This window comes from Bufo gargarizans, chromosome 5 (assembly GCF_014858855.1).
Source record: "Bufo gargarizans isolate SCDJY-AF-19 chromosome 5, ASM1485885v1, whole genome shotgun sequence".
Classification (NCBI taxonomy): Eukaryota; Metazoa; Chordata; class Amphibia; order Anura; family Bufonidae; genus Bufo; species Bufo gargarizans.
The window spans coordinates 268098009-268117335 of NC_058084.1; the positions used below are offsets into that span (position 1 = coordinate 268098009).

The window sequence follows — 19327 nt, forward strand, 5'->3', positions numbered from 1 at the left end:
TTAAGCACGAGTGCACGGGGTGTGGGGGAGCGCATGGCGCTAACCGTTGTTTCAAAGGGGGACGGAATAAGGGGGGGGATGGTTCTGGAAAAGGGACGGACGCCGGTGCGGGTGGAAGAGATGCAGGGGTTCCTAGATAGGTACCCGGATCGGGTTGCGGCTGGGTTGTTGGGGGATGGTTTTAGGTTTGGTTTTCGGATTCCATCGGTTGTCACGGCGGGGCCTGTGGTTCTTAAGAATCTCAGGTCTGCGCTTGTTCATGCGGAGGTGGTGACGGAGAAGTTGAGGAAGGAAGTGGAGTTGGGGCGGAGGGCGGGTCCGTTTAAAGAGCCGCCGATTGGGGGGTTGAGGGTGTCTCCGCTGGGGGTAGTGCCGAAGAAGGAGCCAAACAAGTTTCGGCTTATTCATCATTTGTCTTACCCGAAAGGTGCGTCGGTCAATGATGGTATAGATCCTGATCTTTGTTCAGTGGTTTACACCTCATTTGATGCGGCTGTGAAGTGGGTGAGGCGGTTGGGGCAGGGGGCGTTGATGGCTAAGGTTGATGTGGAGGCGGCTTTTCGCCTGCTTCCAGTACACGTGGAGAGCATGGGATTGTTGGGTTGTTTTTGGGAGGGGGAATATTTTGTGGATTGGTGCTTGCCGATGGGCTGCTCTCTTTCGTGTGCATATTTTGAGACCTTTAGCACCTTTTTGGAATGGGTAGTGGTGGAAGTTTCCGGTTGTGCCTCCGTTATCCATTATTTAGACGATTTTTTATGTTTAGGGCCGGCGAATTCCCGGGTTTGTTCTTTGTTGTTGCATACAGTGCAGTCGGTTTTTGCGCGATTTGGGGTTCCGTTGGCGCAGGAGAAGACGTTGGGTCCGGTGACGGAATTGTGTTTTTTGGGGATTGTGATAGATACGGAACGGATGGAGTGTAGGCTTCCCCAGGATAAGTTGGTGGATTTGCGTCAGGAGATTGATAGGGCCATTGGGAGGGAGAAGATTAGGTTGCGGGAGTTGCAGTCATTGTTAGGTAAATTGAATTTTGCTTGTCAAATTATGCCTATGGGTAGAATTTTTTGTAGAAGGTTGGCCGCGGCTACGGCAGGTGTGTCGGTGCCGTATCATTTTATCAGGTTACGTAAAGAGTTAAAAGGGGATCTGAGGGTGTGGGCGGAGTTTTTGGGTCAGTACAATGGTAGGTCTTTGGTGATGGCGGAGTTGTGTGATAGCGTGGATTGTGAGTTATATACCGACGCGTCCGGGGGGGTGGGGTTTGGTGCCTACTGCCAGGGGCAATGGTGTGCGGGTACGTGGCCAGAGTCGTGGGTAAGTCGGGGGTGGGTAAGAAACATGGCCTTGTTGGAACTTTTTCCCATTGTGATGGCGGTGGTGTTGTGGGGCGAGAAATTGGAAAACAGGAAGGTGCGCTTTCATTGTGACAATTTGGGGGTGGTTCAGGCTATTAACAGTTTGTCCGCATCCTCCCCGCCGGTGGTTAGGCTGTTACAGTTTTTGGTATTGCGGTGTTTGTCGCTTAACGTGTGGTTGGTGGCGGAACATGTGGCTGGAGTGGCTAATTCAGTGGCGGATTCTCTTTCTCGTTTGCAGTGGGAGCGGTTCCGGCTTCTTGCGCCAGAAGCGGAGGCGGAGGGTCTGCAGTGTCCGGCGTGGCTGTGGGCGATCCTGGAAGAGAAGTGATGGGGTTGTTGAGGGATTCGTTGAGTCCGGGTACTTGGAGGGAGTATGGTAAGGCGTGGACGACCTGGGAGGCGTGGAATGGGACGTGGGGAGCTGGCGGAGTGGACGGCGAAGTACGGTTGTTGATGTTGTTGGGGCAGTTGAAGAGTGAGGGGTGGTCGGTGTCCAGGGTGAATCATCTTGTTTCAGGTATAGCGTTTGGTTTTAAGTGGCGGGGGCTGGCCGATTTGACTAAGAGTTTTTTGGTGCAACAGGTTTTGAAGGGTTGGCGTAGGGGTGCGGGCAGGGTGCCGGATTGTCGGAGGCCGGTGTCTTTTGAGTTGTTGGTGCGAATGGGGGACAGGTTGAGTGGTGTTTGTAGTTCGGGGTGGGAGCTAGGGCTATTTAAGGCGGCGTTTGCTTTGGCGTTCTTTGGGGCCTTTCGCTTGGGGGAGTTGGTGTGTGGGAGTGTTAGGAGAGCGGGGGGCCTTAGGAGCGAGGATGTTGAGTGGGTGGGGGATAGGTTGCATATTCGGATTCGCAGGTCTAAAACGGATCAGGAGGGTAGGGGGCTGCGTTTTACGTTGTTTGCAGTGCCGGGGTGTAGTATGTGCCCGGTGAGGTGTGCGGAATCGTATGGCGCGAGGCTGGGGAGGGATGAGGTCCCGTTTCTGTGGCATGAGGATGGTTCCTTTTTGTCTCGGTTTCAGTTTCTGGCGGTCTTTAGAAAATGTTTGACGGTTTTGGGGGTGCCGGTCAAGGATTATTCTGGGCATTCATTCAGAATTGGTGCGGCAACTGAGGCAGCCAGGGTGGGCGCCAGTGAGGAGGTGATTAGGCGGATTGGGCGTTGGGAGTCGGTTCGCTTTAAATCGTATGTGCGGCCTGCATTGTTGTAGAGTAAGGAGGTGGGAGGTGATGTTGATTTTGTCCCCTTTTTTGTGTTCACAGGTCGGATGGCGGCGGCGTTGGTGTGGATTTTGGGGCACTCCTATGTGTTCTGGGGTGCGATTAGAGCGGATGTGAGGCCGAGTGGGCGGCAGTTGGGGGTGAGTCCGGAGTTGGCTACGGTCCGGTGGTTAGGCGTCAGAGGTATGTTGTGGGGCGGAGTGTTGAGGGAGGTGCATCGTTTCGTTCGTTTAGATCGTCCTCCTGATGTGTTGGCGTTGCACGTGGGGGGGAATGATTTAGGGAAGCGTCCGTTTAGGGAATTGGTGCGGGATGTCAAGTTTGACTTGCTCAGGATTTGGGCGTTGTTTCCGGGGGTTATCGTTGTCTGGTCTGATATTGTGCCGCGTAAGGTGTGGAGAGGTGCGAGGTCGGTAGAGAGCCTGAATAAGGCTAGGATTAAGGTGAACAGAGCGGTGGGCCGTTTTATGGCAAGGAATGGTGGTGTGGTGGTGCGGCATGAGGTATTGGAGAAGGGTGAGGGTGCGTTTTGGAGGGCAGATGGGGTGCACCTGAATGCGGTGGGTACGGATTTGTGGGCTCTGGGGCTTCAGAGTGGAGTGGAGATAGCTTTGCGGATGTGGAGGGACGCGCAGGGTTGAGGTAGTCAAGCTGCGCGTTCTTGGAGGCGGGGGAGGTCCTTGAAGTGGTGAAATATGGTGGTACTTGAGGATGGGAGGGCCCCGCGGGAGGGGCTGGACTCTCATTGAGGAGCTGATAGGAACTAAGTACGCGTCCATCAGTTGCTGCCTCCGAGCTTGGTTCAACGGCTGGGGGCAAGATGGAGACGCAGGTGTTCCAGTGGTTATAAAGTTATTGGGGCTTCTAGGACCTCCCTCGTCAGGGGTTAACTCATGTTATATTTATGTTGTATTTATTTAATAAACGGCTGCTGTGGCCGATTAAATCCAAGCAGTGGTGTGGTGTGTTTTATTTATATGGGGCTGGGTGAGGGGTGGAGGTTATGGGATGGTTAGGCTTATAGGACTGAACGAATAGCCAATGCCTGCTTCATGTGTGCTGGGCCTAAATATATGCCAATGGACTGTTGCAGTGGTGGCTGACGTGAAGCCTCATTCTCTGCTATGACATGCAGACTGATTCTCTGCTGACATGAAGCCAGATTCTCTGTTACGAGACCTCCCTCCTCTGCCTGGGTGCTGGGCCTAAATATATGCCAATGGACTGTTGCAGTGGTGGCTGACGTGAAGCCTCATTCTCTGCTATGACATGCAGACTGATTCTCTGCTGACATGAAGCCAGATTCTCTGTTACGGGACCTCTCTCCTCTGCCTGTGTGTGTGCTGGGCCTAAATATATGCCAATGGACTGTTGCAGTGGTGGCTGACGTGAAGCCTCATTCTCTGCTATGACATGCAGACTAATTCTCTGCTGACATGAAGACAGATTCTCTGTTACGGGACCTCTCTCCTCTGCCTGTGTGTGTGCTGGGCCTAAATATATGCCAATGGACTGTTGCAGTGGTGGCTGACGTGAAGCCTCATTCTCTGCTATGACATGCAGACTGATTCTCTGCTGACATGAAGACAGATTCTCTGTTACGGGACCTCCCTCCTCTGCCTGGGTGCTGGGCCTAAATATATGCCAATGGACTGTTGCAGTGGTGGCTGACGTGAAGCCTCATTCTCTGCTATGACATGCAGACTAATTCTCTGCTGACATGAAGACAGATTCTCTGTTACGGGACCTCTCTCCTCTGCCTGTGTGTGTGCTGGGCCTAAATATATGCCAATGGACTGTTGCAGTGGTGGCTGACGTGAAGCCTCATTCTCTGCTATGACATGCAGACTGATTCTCTGCTGACATGAAGACAGATTCTCTGTTACGGGACCTCCCTCCTCTGCCTGGGTGCTGGGCCTAAATATATGCCAATGGACTGTTGCAGTGGTGGCTGACGTGAAGCCTCATTCTCTGCTATGACATGCAGACTGATTCTCTGCTGACATGAAGACAGATTCTCTGTTACGGGACCTCCCTCCTCTGCCTGGGTGCTGGGCCTAAATATATGCCAATGGACTGTTGCAGTGGTGGCTGACGTGAAGCCTCATTCTCTGCTATGACATGCAGACTGATTCTCTGCTGACATGAAGCCAGATTCTCTGTTACGGGACCTCTCTCCTCTGCCTGGGTGCCGGGGCCTAAATATCTGAGAATGGACTGTTCCAGTGGTGGGTGACGTGAAGCCAGATTCTCTGCTATGGGACCTCTCTCCAATTGATATTGGTTAATTTTTATTTATTTTATTTTTATTTTTATTCATTTCCCAATCCACATTTGTTTGCATGGGATTTACCTACATGTTGCTGCCTTTTGCAGCCCTCTAGCTCTTTCCTGGGCTGTTTTACAGCCTTTTTAGTGCCGAAAAGTTCGGGTCCCCATTGACTTCAATGGGGTTCGGGTTCGGGACGAAGTTCGGATCGGGTTCGGATCCCGAACCCGAACATTTCCGGGATGTTCGGCCGAACTTCTCGAACCCGAACATCCAGGTGTTCGCTCAACTCTAATCAGGGGCCATTTTTATGCGTCTCAAAAATGTGCCCTGCTGGAGCCTAGAAAAAATTTATTTTAGGCCACGGGAGTACAGGCCACAAAAATTAGGCATTCACCTGACAGAAAAGAACTTGTGATGATGTGGCTGGAGGTACATTAGGCGGTCACTGGATAGAAAATTTACTGTAGGTCAGTACAGGCCCCAGAAATTAGGCATTCACCTGACAGACAAGAACTTGTGATGATGTGGCTGGAGGCAGGGCCGGACTGGCCACAGGGCAGACCGGGCATTTGCCCGGTGGGCCGGGCCGCCTCAGGGGGGCCGCCTCAGGGCTCAAGTGGGTGTGCCGAGTATGCCCTAATCACACTCCTGTGCTCCGCCTCCTGCCAGCCCCGGCCGCACAGCTTAATAATCATCATGACTGTCTGATCAGGGCCGGACTGGCCATAGGGCGGGTCGGGCCGCCTCAGGGCTCGAGTGGGTGTGCCGGTATGGCCTAATCACACCCCTCCCTGTGCTCCGCCTCCTGCCAGCCGCGGCCGCACAGCTTAATCATCACACAAAGACACAGACATAGATACTGACTGTGAGTCCACCCCCACTGCTCCGCCTCCTGTGCTCCGCCTTCCTGACTCCCTCTTCCGGCGGCCGGCAGCGTAACGTCGCTCACTCCGACGTCACGCGCCTGCTCCGCCTTCATTAATAAAGTGGGAGGAGCATGCGCGTGCGGCGTTACGTAGTGAGTGACGTCACGTTACGCTGCCGCCGGCCGCCTTTTTTGAATGTTGAAGAGCGGGACTGGAGCCACCAGCTTCTGCCTGCCCGCCCCAGTAGTGCCCAACTGGCTGTGGCTGCCGCCTGCCCATGCCCACTGACTGTCCAAGGCAGTAAGTTAGTGATAGAATATTAGACAGTAACTTATGTAAGTGAGCTATTGAGCTTGTAAATAAACTTGTGCAAAGTATATGAGTAGTTAGTAACTACTCATATACTTTGCACAAGTTTATTTACAAGCTCAATAGCTCACTTACATAAGGAACAGCGGGGTCTGTCTTACAATAGGGAGGGACACTGTTATGGGGGGGGGGGGAGATATCTGTGGATCATGTGGATGATGAGATGACACATATATATAGCACAAGATGCTTGCGCTGCCATAACAGTGTCATCCACAGATGCCGCCATAACAGTGCCATGCAAAACACAGATATCCCCTTAACAGTCTATTAAGGGGATATCTGTGGATGACACTGTTATGGGATGGGGTCTGTGGATGACGCACTGTTAATAACAGTGCATCATCCACAGATGGCCCCATAACTGTGTGTCCTCCACAGATGCCCATAACAGTGCGTCATCCACTGATGCCCCCATAATAGTGTCATCCACAGATGCCCCATTTATAGTGTCATTCACAGATCCCCCATAACAGTGCGTCATCCACAGATGCCCCCATAACCGTGTGTCATCCACTGATGCCCCCATAATAGTGTCATCCACAGATGCCCCATTAATAGTGTCATTCACAGGTCCCCCATAACAGTACGTCATCCACAGATGCCCCCATAACTGTGTGTCATCCACTGATGCCCATAACAGTGTGTCATCCACAGATGCCCCCAATAGTGTCATCCACAGATGCCCCATTTATAGTGTCATTCACAGATCCCCCATAACAGTGCGTCATCCACAGATGCCCCCATAACCGTGTGTCATCCACTGATGCCCTTATAATAGTGTCATCCACAGATGCCCCATTAATAGTGTCATCCACAGGTCCCCCATAACAGTGTGTCATCCACAGGTCCCCCATAACAGTGTGTCATACTGTCATCCACAGATCCCCCATAACAGTGCGCCTGCGCACTGAGGAGAGACAGAAAGGAGGGCACATAATCAGTGGAAGCAAGCAGAGGACGGCACAGCAGACGACTGAATCGCTTCTTTTGTAAGTAAATTGTTTTATTATAAATGTAGTTTAATGTTTTTGTCTTTTATTATATTCTGGCTTTTGCTTGGTTATGTATGATGCTTTTTGATAATAAGTAAATGTAGTGGTGCTATAATGTGGACCCCAGGCCTCTCTGATGTCCTGCAGGCTGGGCTGGCGCTGTGGCAGCATACGGTTGGTCAGGCAGCAGAAAGGCTCTGGGGCTGTCATTGGGTGCTCTGGAACTTTCCCCTTCACAGCCACTGCTATCTCTCTCTCCTACAGTGCAGACTCTGCAAGAGGCTTTCCATTTGCTCTCCGTCCTCTTAAAAGTCTATGGGAATCAAAACGGATCCATCTGGTTCCTGTTATGCAAGACGGAAAACAAAGTCCTGCCGACAGGGACCCAGACGGCTCCGTTATGCTTTCTCATAAACTTCTATTAGGACAGAGCAAAACGGAATGCCTCTTGGGGTCCATTCACACGTCCGTTGTTTCTTTCCTGATCTGTTCCGTTTTTTGCGGAACAGATCTGGACCAGATCTGTACCCATTCATTTTCAATTGGTCCTGAAAAAAAGAAATCGGACAGCTCAATGTCTGATTTTTTTTCAGGACCCATTGAAAATTAATGGGTACAGAACTGGTCCAGATCTGTTCCGCAAAAAACGGAACAGATCGGGAAAGAAACAACGGACGTGTGAATGGACCCCAAGAGGCATTCCGTTTTGCATTCCATCTGGCCATTCCATTATATTCCGAAACTGAACCTATAACGGAATGGCATAACGCAGATGTAAACCCACCCTGTACGGAATAGGTGGTATTTGCCAGAGTTGCTGGAGAACTGTGAGTGCAATTTCGGGGGCACTGACCTGTACAGGGTGTGAGGATGGGGAGGTTGAGATCCACTGAGGATATTATAAGACTTTTCTGTAGCTTCCTATAATGTTGCAAGATCTGTATGTTGGTTGTTGCAAAGCTTGTGTGTTGGCTGAAGCCTTCCTATCTTACTGGTGGCTGGCCCTGCCCCTCAATTGTGCTTCCGGGTTTGGCTCCGCCCCTAGACTGCAAGGGGGTGGGGCCTGTTGGAGGTCATGTGATTGGGCTGCTCAGTCAAAAATGCCCGGGCCTATTTTTTGTCCCAGTCCGGCCCTGGCTGGAGGTACATTAGGCGGTCACTGGATAGAAATTTTACTGTAGGTCAGTACAGGCCCCAGAAATTAGGCATTCACCTGACAGACAAGAACTTGTGATGATGTGGCTGGAGGTACATTAGGCGGTCACTGGATAGAAATTTTACTGTAGGTCAGTACAGGCCCCAGAAATTAGGCATTCACCTGACAGACAAGAACTTGTGATGATGTGGCTGGAGGTATATTATGCGGTAACTGGATAAAAATGTATGCAATTTGGGTAGTATTCAATTCTTGCAGATCACGTACACCCATACATGCTGATTGTCGTCCCTTGGGTGGATGGGATCTTCCAGCAAGGAAATGCAACATTTCACATGGCTAGAAATGTCCAACTTTGGTGGGAAGAGTATGACCAAGACTTCCAAGTATTACCTTGGCCACTAATTCCACAGACTTGAACCCTATTGAGCATCTGTGGGATTGTTCGCTCTATGGATCCTCCCTCACACACGTTCCAGCAGCTGTGGAATGCACTGCTGTCAGCATGACTCCACATACCTGTGACAACCTAGAAGGACCTTTTTGAGTCACCCCCGACCCCTCTGGCTGCTGGTTGTGCTGTACTTGGCGGTTACTCTGGATATTAGCTTGCGGTCATAATAATGTGACTTGACTGTGTGTATACAGTCTGTGCAGCTAATGATAGGTAATGAGTAACCTTCAATATGTTCCCTGTTACAGCTGTATATGTACAACGTAATTATCGCAATGGCAATTATCTTGTCTAGTTTGTCATACAAAATAGGTGAAAAGTGGACCGGAAGCAAACTAACATTTTATTTCACTTTCATTATTCATGCAGTATATGGACAGTACCATCATTAGAAATATTTCAGGGCAATAGTTTGGTACAGTTATGGCTAACCTCTGGCACTCCCGCTGTCCTCCATTTATACGACTCCCAGCAAGCTCCATTCATTTCTATGGGGTTTCTGAGAACAGCCAAGCAAGTGTGCATCTTGGGAGTTGTAGTTTTACCACAGCCGGAGTGCCGGAGGTTAGCCATCACAGGTTTAATAGATCTTAGGATGCTAGTGACATACTCAAGGAAACAAAAAGCTAGTAACTTCTAGAAGATAAGATGAAAACAGCACATCTGGTAATATTGGGCAAAATCTTGATGTCACTTTGCTATAGGTGGTGCGATTATACTGTAACATTGTATATGATTATTGTCTGCATATCGTAAATTAAAATATGAACTATGACCATGAACTATGGTTGTCATCCGGAAGAACGGATCCAGTATTTATTTTTTTCTCATTTTTAAAGGTCTGCAATTCCGGCAAGTGTTCAGGATTTTCGGCCGGAGAGAAAACTGCAGCATGCTGTGGTATTTTCTCTGGCCACAAAACGTAAGAGGGACTGAGCTAAAGACATCCTGATGCATGCTGAACGGATTGCTCTCCATTCAGAATGCATTAGGATAAGGCTACTTTCACATTAGCGTTCGGGGCTCCGCTTGTGAGTTCCGTTTGAAGGCTCTCACAAGCGGCCCCGAACGCATCCGTACTGCCCTAATGCATTCTGAGTGGATGCGGATCCGCTCAGAATGCATCAGTCTGGCAGCGTTTGCCCTCCGCTCCGCTCAGCAGGCGGACACCTGAATGCTGCTTGCAGCATTCAGGTTTCCGTCTGGCCAGGGTGGAGGCAAACGGACCCGTCCAGACTTACAATGTAAGTCAATGGGGACGGATCCGTTTGAAGTTGACACAATATGGCTTAATTTTCAAACGGATCCGTCCCCCATTGACTTTCAATGTAAAGTCTGGACAGATCTGTCTGAAGCTACTTTCACACTTAGAATTTTTTCAAAAATATAATGCAGACGGATCCGTCCAGACTTTACATTGAAAGTCAATGGGGGACGGATCCGTTTGAAGTTGACACACTATGGCTCAATTTTCAAACAGATCCGTCCCCCATTGACTTTCAATGTAAAGTCTGGACGGATCCGTCTGAGCTACTTATATTTTTTCTAAAATATAATGCAGACGGATCCGTTCTGAACGGATCCCAACGTCTGCATTATATGAGCGGATCCGTCTGTGCAGACCCCAGACGGATCCGCTCTGAACGCAAGTGTGAAAGTAGCCTAAAACTGATCATTTTTTTTCCGGTATTGAGCCCCTAGAATGGAACTCAATACCGGAAAACAAAAACGCTAGTGTGAAAGTACCCTAAGTTTTGTAATATCTGAGAATTCATATCTTGAAAACAGGCCCGTAACACAATCAAAGGTTCCTTTTCAGTTAATTATCCTCTTACATAGATATGGTCAAAAATAAACTGTGCGAGTCTGTCTTTCCAGGATCAGTAGAAGTCAGCAGATTCACACTGGCAGTTACTGACGTCACAATCCTGTTTTTTTTTTTTTTAAAGCAAGTGCTAACACGTGAAGCAGGTCGGGAAGCTGTATCCGGATCCCCACGCTTTATTGCACAGCACATTATACCTGGTTACTCATTAGCCACCCTTTCAAGTCAAGAGGAGGGAATACAACGCTCCTTCACATAGCAATGTTTCATCTATACTAGCGTTCACATTCAGCCGCTTTAAAAGCAAGCAAGCCTGGCCTAGGAATGAAATATGCAAACTGTACAAAGCTCAGCTGTAGTTCATGTATAGAAAAGAGTCAGAATGATTCCCACCTGCCTGTCTGGACGGCAAGCAAACAATAGGCAGGTGGTGCGAAAAAAGGCCTTCACAAAGAAGTCAATTCCACATAATAAACAACAAACATGGTTCATTTATGTTACGGTATGGGGAAATGTACATTAAAAGAAACTTGACATCTACAGTGTGACAATACTAGGCCCTCAATGTTAGGGTCTCACTATGATGAAAAGCTCCATTATATGGAGGCTATGACATATACCTGAGAGCTGCTTTACATATACTGGCTATCTGGTTCAGTTCTCCTCCAGCGTGAAGCTAGAACCGATCCCACTGTTTTCTATGGGATAGTTCACATACATCCGATGCATCACTTACAGCACTGAAAGTCTAATGGCACCAGACAAATAACCGCTGCATGCTAGTCTTGTCTATAGACCCCGGAGCTGTGTACTGAAGTGCATTACACATACATCAGTTGTGTCTGGACGACATACAGCAGTCTGCTGCGCCATTCCCTCCAGCAAAAAACAACAGGATTCAGGCAATACAGGAGTGAAGCAACTAGAATTTATCAAGTTTCTGTCCCAAAGTCATCAATAGCAGAGGGCTGTTATGAAGGTCGTCAACACATTACGATATGTGTCTCCTTCTCTGCTAATGCATGAATTCTGCTGACTGTATCGAGGGGATGGAGCTGCTGTTCCAAACAAAATCACAGCCACAACTACATTCAGAGATGAAGCTTCTGGACCCCAAAGCAAAACAAGGTTCCTTAACAGGGCAGTACAGGACGTACAATGAGGTTTTTTTTTATCATACTAGTGTATTTTTAAATGGCAAAGTGGCATTGGTGCCCCCTCTGGCACTAGGGATCAGGTGAGACTTCTACCTCTGCCCTTCCAACAATTATTCCTGGAACATTTCTTAAAAGCATATATTAAAGGGGTTGTTTACCCCAAGGGCTTTTGGGCAGACCCCCCCCCCCCCCAGCTGGACCTTCAGAGGGAATCATATTTACCACTGCTTCGCTATCCACCTCACCGCTGCAGTTCTTCCATCTCCCCGCATCATGTTTGATGTGGTTCACATGGCTAATGCAGCCAATCACTGGCCACATGGTGACGTCCCCTATGCACCATGTGACCCAGTGACATAAAGCACGGCAAACACGTTAACGATGCAGCTAGTCATTGGCTGCAGTGGCCATGTTATGTGATTCAAATAGGATGGGACGTTGATGCGTGGAGACCGGAGAGCTGTTGTAATAATAGTTCATGTAAATTCGGCTAACAAGCGGGCAATGATCAGGAAGGATCGGTTCTCCCTTAACCATTGGCTGCTGTATCGGCCAATGTAAAATATCCATAAGCTTATGTTGTGGGTGGACCAAGTGGGTGTTGCTTGTATTGATAATGTCCATTATTGGCATGCTACATCTAGTTATAGAACACAGTTTCAGAGGTCTCTTGTTTGACCCTGAACATTTTGCATACATAAAGTCACACCTTGATGCATTACCAAACACCATACACCCAATATCAACTCTCAAGGTAAAGCATAGAATCAGAGGAAAGCAATTGCAGATAAAAGCCTAGAGACGTCAAGAAGTTCCTCAAAGACGCATCTCCAAGGAGCTACTTGTATTGTCTCTGAACCACTTAAACATCAAGGATGACTACTCATCAAATTGATTCATACCTAGCTTCGTATATATCACTTAAACATGGCTAAACAGCAGTGAAAGAGAAGACCAATTACACTAATTACAATGAAATGTGCTTACTAGACTCTACATAAAAGTAAGCAAAGCTGCAGTATAAACACTTCCGTGCCAAATCAAGCGAAATACAGCACATTTTCAATTTTGCAGGACTTTGATGTGTATATGACTTGTTTGACTTTTTTTTTCTACAGCAGACTTAAATTTTTTTCTAAAGCTATTCTGTTTTAAATCTGTCTGAAAGGGCAGTGAATACAAATTAACACATTAATCCAGACAGATGTCCTTCAATAATTCTGCGGTCCAATCGTCTGTTGAGCGGTCATAACACAGCTACAATTACTTAATACAAATCATTAATAACATAAAAACTTACATAAAAATAGCATAACAACACAAAAAGGCATTACAATAGACTGTCCTTGCAGACCCCATGTTAGCAAACAGGGACAATTACACAAAGTGATAACCAGGGGTGCACCTAGCCTTTCTGCTGCCTGAGGCGAAAACTGAAATGGTGCCCCCCCCCATGCCAATTTCGTAACCTAACCCCTTCCCTTCAGCCCATGGCCCTTCGGCTGCCCTATCTTGCCCCTATTTGGTGCTGCCTGAGGCGATCGGCTCACCTGGCCTCATTGGTGGTGCACCCCTGGTGATAACTATGTATGTATGTATCGTTATGTGAGGTCATAATGTTAATTGCACTAAATGCCTTAGCAAGATGAGTAACGTATACATATATGGCTAAAGGTTCATCTTAAGCGTGAACAGATGTCTAAAGGAACATATCTATTTCACTAGTAGTGATGAGCAGCAGGGGCTATATTCGAAGTAGTTTCACACTTTTTTGTTATGTATATAATTCCACATGTGTTAATTCATAGTTTTGATGCCTTCAGTGTGAATCTACAATTTTCATAGTCATGAAAATAAAGAAAACTCTTTGAATGAGAAGGTGTGTCCAAACTTTTGGTCTGTACTGTATATATAAGCTAACTATCTATCTAATGTAATTAAACAGTAAATCACAGAGCACAGCAATGACCCTACTGTCTCTCTCAGAACTTTAAAAAACTGTAGAAAATGGCTGCTGGGGAGGTTCTTATATAGTAAGGGGTAGACAACTTTCCTATTGGTTGCTAGGGATGTTGCTAAGCTCAGACAAAGACACTGCAGCCTTCTCAATGGCCCACAAGCAAGAAAGGTTACTGATGGAAAAAAATGAAAATTACGAAATTACGAATATATATATCACTATATTCTAAATATTTGCAAATTCTCGAAGTGCCGATATTCGCGATTAATATTCACGATTCTAATATTCGCGCCCAACACTATTCACTAGTGAGTAACTGCTTCTTGGCGACCCCTACATGTAGATGCGCCTGAATGAAGGAACCATATCTACACCACCTGAAGTCCTGTTGTGTGTGTGACAAATACTTTGGACAGACTCGAGTAAGCAAGTTGTTGTACCAGAACCAGGCCTGTAGAGGTTGTGGTGTCATAGACGGAGAGATCCTGATGCTTGCTCTTGATGGGTGGTCACAGGATATTAGAAGTTCCAAGATAAGCAGGTTATCTTGGAACCTTTTTAGTTGTTGCCCACGTAAATATCCTGAGTGCTGCTGGGTTTTAACTTTATTTTACAGTCTAGAAGCATCATTTTAGCCCAAATGATAATTGGATAAGGAAACTGCAATAACATTAGCTGCAGTATCAATAAATATGGACAGTCTTGAATTGTCTCATCAATAGAGTACAGCAGTCAGGGTTCAACAAAATGTATAGACTTCAACAGAATATAACCATCCAACATTGCTGAACTGCATGAACACTGCAGTCAGCTGTTGCAGTCTATGTATGGGCTGCAGACAATATCTCCTGTCACATACCAATGTGTAAGAAAAAATGCAGTCTAAACCTAGCCGTATTAAAAACCCCTTTCCATATTCAGTTACAGGGCATATGTATGTCCTAGAGGGAAATTCTCAACTTGGGACACCCTTTATGAGTCAGAAAAGAGATCCTCTGCAAAGAACTGTATTATGTCTGGTCAGCTTATCTCAAGGGGTTAGAGAAGCTAGATCTGAGGTGATCACTAGGGTAACTTTAATCTAAGATGGGATGTCCAGATGGGACACCTCCTTTAAGTCTCCATACTATTACATGACTAAATGGATTTTGGTGTGTGCTACACTGGGGGGAATACATACCTGAGAGGCATTGCTTTTTCTTCCATACAAACTGGATTTCACAATGGATATACTGATCAATGGTGCACATAGCAAGTCGATAAGCTAACAAGTTATGTGTAAAACCAACTTAAAGACGCTATGTCCTGGCAGGTCATTTCCACGTTATGTAACCAAATGTTCATGGCAGTCATCCGGTCTGAGGTATCTTTTATTCTCATGAGACAAGCACATTTTAACTGTGTGTAACATTGTTATTGCAGTGTTATGCCCCAAAAACCTCTTCTGGGTGACTGAGTTACATTCTTCTGACAATTAGGGAAGACGTTTTCAATTCTGAACAAATTTTGAAAAAATGTGTTCAATTTAAATAAAAGAGTTCACTTATAAAAGTTAGATAGTGTATGTTCTCTCATTACAGAAGTATGTTCTCTCATTACAAAGTGCAATAATGGTATACTAACGTACATGTGATTCAAATCTGAATCCTCTCAACTTCTTCTGAAAATAATGGGAAAGTGTGAAGCCATTGGAACCTTAAAAGATTAGATTTCTACTACAATTTGTACCACAGCGTGGATAGATAGATAGATATGTCTGTAAAACTACACCAGGGGGTTACCTGACATGGATATGTGACTTTTTTGTGACTTTTTCAAATGCTGCACACCATAAAGGAGACATAAAAGTGTTCTAATCGGTAATCCTGACCTACTTTTCACTCAAGTTCTGAAAGTAGCGAGGCTTACCAAATGTAAAAATTTGACCACGTGGCAAAATTATGCACCAAACGTTGCGCATGGACATCACTTGTGACATTTTATACGCCACAAAACTGTCCCCCTCAGACTGTACATGGAAACAAACTGAAGACAAGCCAACCATTAATATTTTTCTTCTTCTATTATCTTTGGAACCCAATAAAACATCTCCTAACTGGATTGTGCTGCAGCTCCTTTTTCAAACATGGGTGGGATTTTCATCCAGAATCTATGCCCGTTTATAACCATGAATAGAGCTGGAACTAAATATGAAACAGAAACACATCACCGGAGCTGGAGTAGACTAATAGATGCCAGATGATGTCACAAGCCGCACAAGTGGCAATTCTTTTACCCTATTAATATACATTACTGTTCAGTGGTATCCAAGCAGATTTTCTGGAACACCAGAGTTGGCTCCTTTCCCTTCTACATCCTCATCCATCCCAAAATGGGCAGTTCTGGCACAACATTAACAACTGTGACACAGCCTGAATCCCAGACCAAAGCAGCTTCACTGAAACCACTACAGACTTTTTTGTAGATTGTAGATATTAAAAGTTATGAACAAGTCTATGAAACGACTTATTCAACAGTCCTAGACAACACATCACATGAGGTCCATGGAGTCTCCTTGGAATATTTATTTGATTTCACAGGGTAATTTACTTTTTCTCAGAAAAAAGAAAAAATATTTTATGATTGAGAGTGTTGACATGTTATGTCTGTGTTGGCATCTAATGAGGAAGGAAGCCATAAATGCAGCAAAAAGACAGATTTTATCATTGCAGGTAAATAGGAATAGGGGTTATTGCAAGAATGTGCCAAAACGTACTAATCCAAACCCTGGATTCCCAATAGATCACTTGAACAAATGAACCGCAATGCTAGTAAAGTATAGCGCCACATAATGCACCTTTTCACAATTTTTTTCACTATACAATGTCCTCTCTTGACTTAGTCAAATGCTGTGCCAAAGGTGCCACAGTCCTTTCTCTCTTGGAGATGGTGGTAGTTTCCACAGACCTTCCATAAGACCGTGTATATGTCATAACTTAAATTTGTGGAGAAAACTCCTTTAAAGCTCAGTGTTAAAAGGTTTTGTATATAGATGGGCATACCTAGCTAGGCCATCAATGTGTAATCAGTGGGGGGTGTCTAATCCACAAGGCCCTAACATCCAGAAGAACAAAGGGTCCATGGCACTCTTGGGAGTGCAATAGCTTCTCCAATATTTATCTATGCACAGTGGCACATCTCTAAATGGGCCTCATGCTGTGGCTCAGCTCCATTTATTCAATATATTACCTTGAAGGGGTTTGGGCAGACCCTTCATCATAGAGAATCATACTTACCTGATCATTGCCACTGGATTTTGACTCCTTTGCTCTGCTTCAGCTCCTGGTTCTCACTGCATCAACATCCAGTTTGATGGAGGCCACGTGGCCACTGCAGCCAATGACTTCCTGCAGTGGTGATGTGTCCCCCATGCATGGGACCTAGTAACATAACGCATAGGGGACCTGTTACCGCTGTGACCAGTCATTGGCTGCAGCAGTCACACGACTCGCCTCAAGCCGGATGCAAATGAGGGGAGACCCGACATCTGCAGTGGCAGAGAAGGAGCCAGAACCCAGTGGTGGGTATCAGATAATGAGCATTTCTTCTACAAGTCCGGCCACACTTTGGGTCCTGCCTGGAAGGTTACCATTTAAAGAGTCAACAAGTGATTATCAGTAATATTAAAAATGAAAACTAAAGCCAACAAAAAAGGTTTTTCTCCTTTGTGAAATCCCCTATGCCATTTGATTAATCCATAAGTTTCATAACTTCATTTGCTTGAAATTTGTTTAATTATCTGTCACTACAGCTTTTAACATTGGAATATTCTAGTAATAACAATGCAAAATTTTACCGTACAATTTTTTTTTAACCATAAATGGATATTTACATTGTAGTAAAGTATCTCAGTACATATGAGGATAAATTACCAATATCTAAAGTTCTATTTGATTGTGGGCAAAGGGTCACATTTCCAGATGATGCCCTTTTTACTTCATTCCTCCAAGAATTCTTCTCCAGACATGTGGTTTGCCTTTCTCCACACAGAGGGTCTGCCTGTTCAGCTTCATATATCAAGGTACCCCTCACAGGAAACCCAAACTTTGCTAAAAGGAAATACCAGACCTCTCTGCGAGGAATCAGGCAGATTGCCATCTCCTTGTTTCAAGCCCAGCATCCAATAACACAACACTAGTTTCTATACTCCTGTCCTCCAAAAGACTGCTAAGAAAGTATATCACAATATCCACAATCTTCAACCCTATAGTAATACTTCCATGATGAAGCATCCTTCTGGTAGAGGCTAGTTACAGTGGCTAATGATCCAGTCTATATATCCTTTGAGCAGCATCTGGGAATGTTTTCTATGACACTTTCCTGTTACCAGGAGTAAACAGGAAAGTCAGAGGAGACAGGAATTGAGTAAAATTTTCAGTAGACAGCCTACAATTCAGTAAAGGTAGCAAATATTTCTACTGGTCCTATGAAACAATGTATCCAGCCCCCTCTATACACGATCAGCTTTGTATCTAACACAAAGCAACCACACTCAGAGGTGAGAACTTCCATCTGTGGCCACAAAGCCTTCATGTAGGCACTTCATTCACAGTATGACCAGTTCTGTCTACAAGGAACTACTACTACTAAAGAATGGAAAATCACCGCAAACAGAATGACTGGTAGACCTGGACTCACCTCTATGAAGAAGTTATCCATTGTTGAGAGTTGTAGCTTCAAGAAGTCAAGTCTAGAGGAAGATCCTGGGGAACCATGTGCTACATGTAATAGTAGTATATGTCTGGATAGTTAATCCATTCTCCTCAGGGATCAGTAATGCACCTTCAACCGGAGTCTTTGTCCTGCCCTGAGAGTAAGTGGCACTGGGACACCTTGAGGCTGATGTTCTGCTCCCAGTACAGGTGGGTCTGGAGAGAGGTCCTGCAGTCACAGAAGTCCTCTGCTGGTTCCCGGGATTAAGTTGAAGTAGTTTGGTGCAGACTCCCCGGCTCTGTCACTGCTGACTGTGCTCTGCTGGGCTGCTGCCGGGAGCCTGGCCCTCCCCTGTCCCAGTATGAGGTCCCTCCCCTGGAACTGCCAATCACCTGCAGCCTGCACACGTCCTGCAGGCACCAGGATCTGCTCCTGGCTGAGGTGACCTGCTCATCCTTTCTATGGAGAGAATAGGAAGCAATTCCAACAGCTGGACGGAGGGAGGCAGAGCGCTCAATAGGACAGTGTGTGCAGGAGAAGGACGGCGACAGCTGGGGAGCAGACGTCCCTCATCACCCTGCACAGGAGGTGCGGCTCTGCAGCAGCCAGCTACTCTGTATCTGTACAATATACAGATATATGTACATAGAGTCTTTGGCACTGGGGGCAGGTCCTTTCTCTGCCCCCACCACAATACTTAACCCCTTAAGGACACAGCCGTATTACACCTTAGGACCAGGCCATTTTTTGCAAATCTGACCAGTGTCACTTTAAGTGGTGATAACTTTAAAACGCTTTGACTTATCCAGGCCATTCTGAGATTGTTTTTTCGTCACATATTGTACTTTATGACACTGGTAAAATAAAGTAAAAAAAAAATATTTTTTTTGCATAAAAAATGCCAAATTTACCAAAAATTGGGAAAAATTAGCAAATTTCAAAGTTTCAGTTTCTCTACTTCTGTAATACATAGTAATACCCCTAAAAATTGTGATGACTTTACATTC

The 19327-nt window shown here is 46.2% G+C and overlaps 1 protein-coding gene across 1 annotated transcript in view; it reads right to left on the reverse strand.

Annotated features, from left to right (window-relative positions):
- The window catches only part of MYO10 (myosin X), a 230000-nt gene extending 211311 nt beyond the window's left edge, over positions 1-18689 (reverse strand). The window contains exon 1 of the mRNA XM_044295842.1: positions 18306-18689. Coding sequence (XP_044151777.1) covers positions 18306-18326 — 21 coding nt within the window. The 5' untranslated portion in view covers positions 18327-18689. The remainder of the gene's footprint in view (positions 1-18305) is intronic.
- Between the last annotated feature and the right edge of the window lie 638 nt (positions 18690-19327).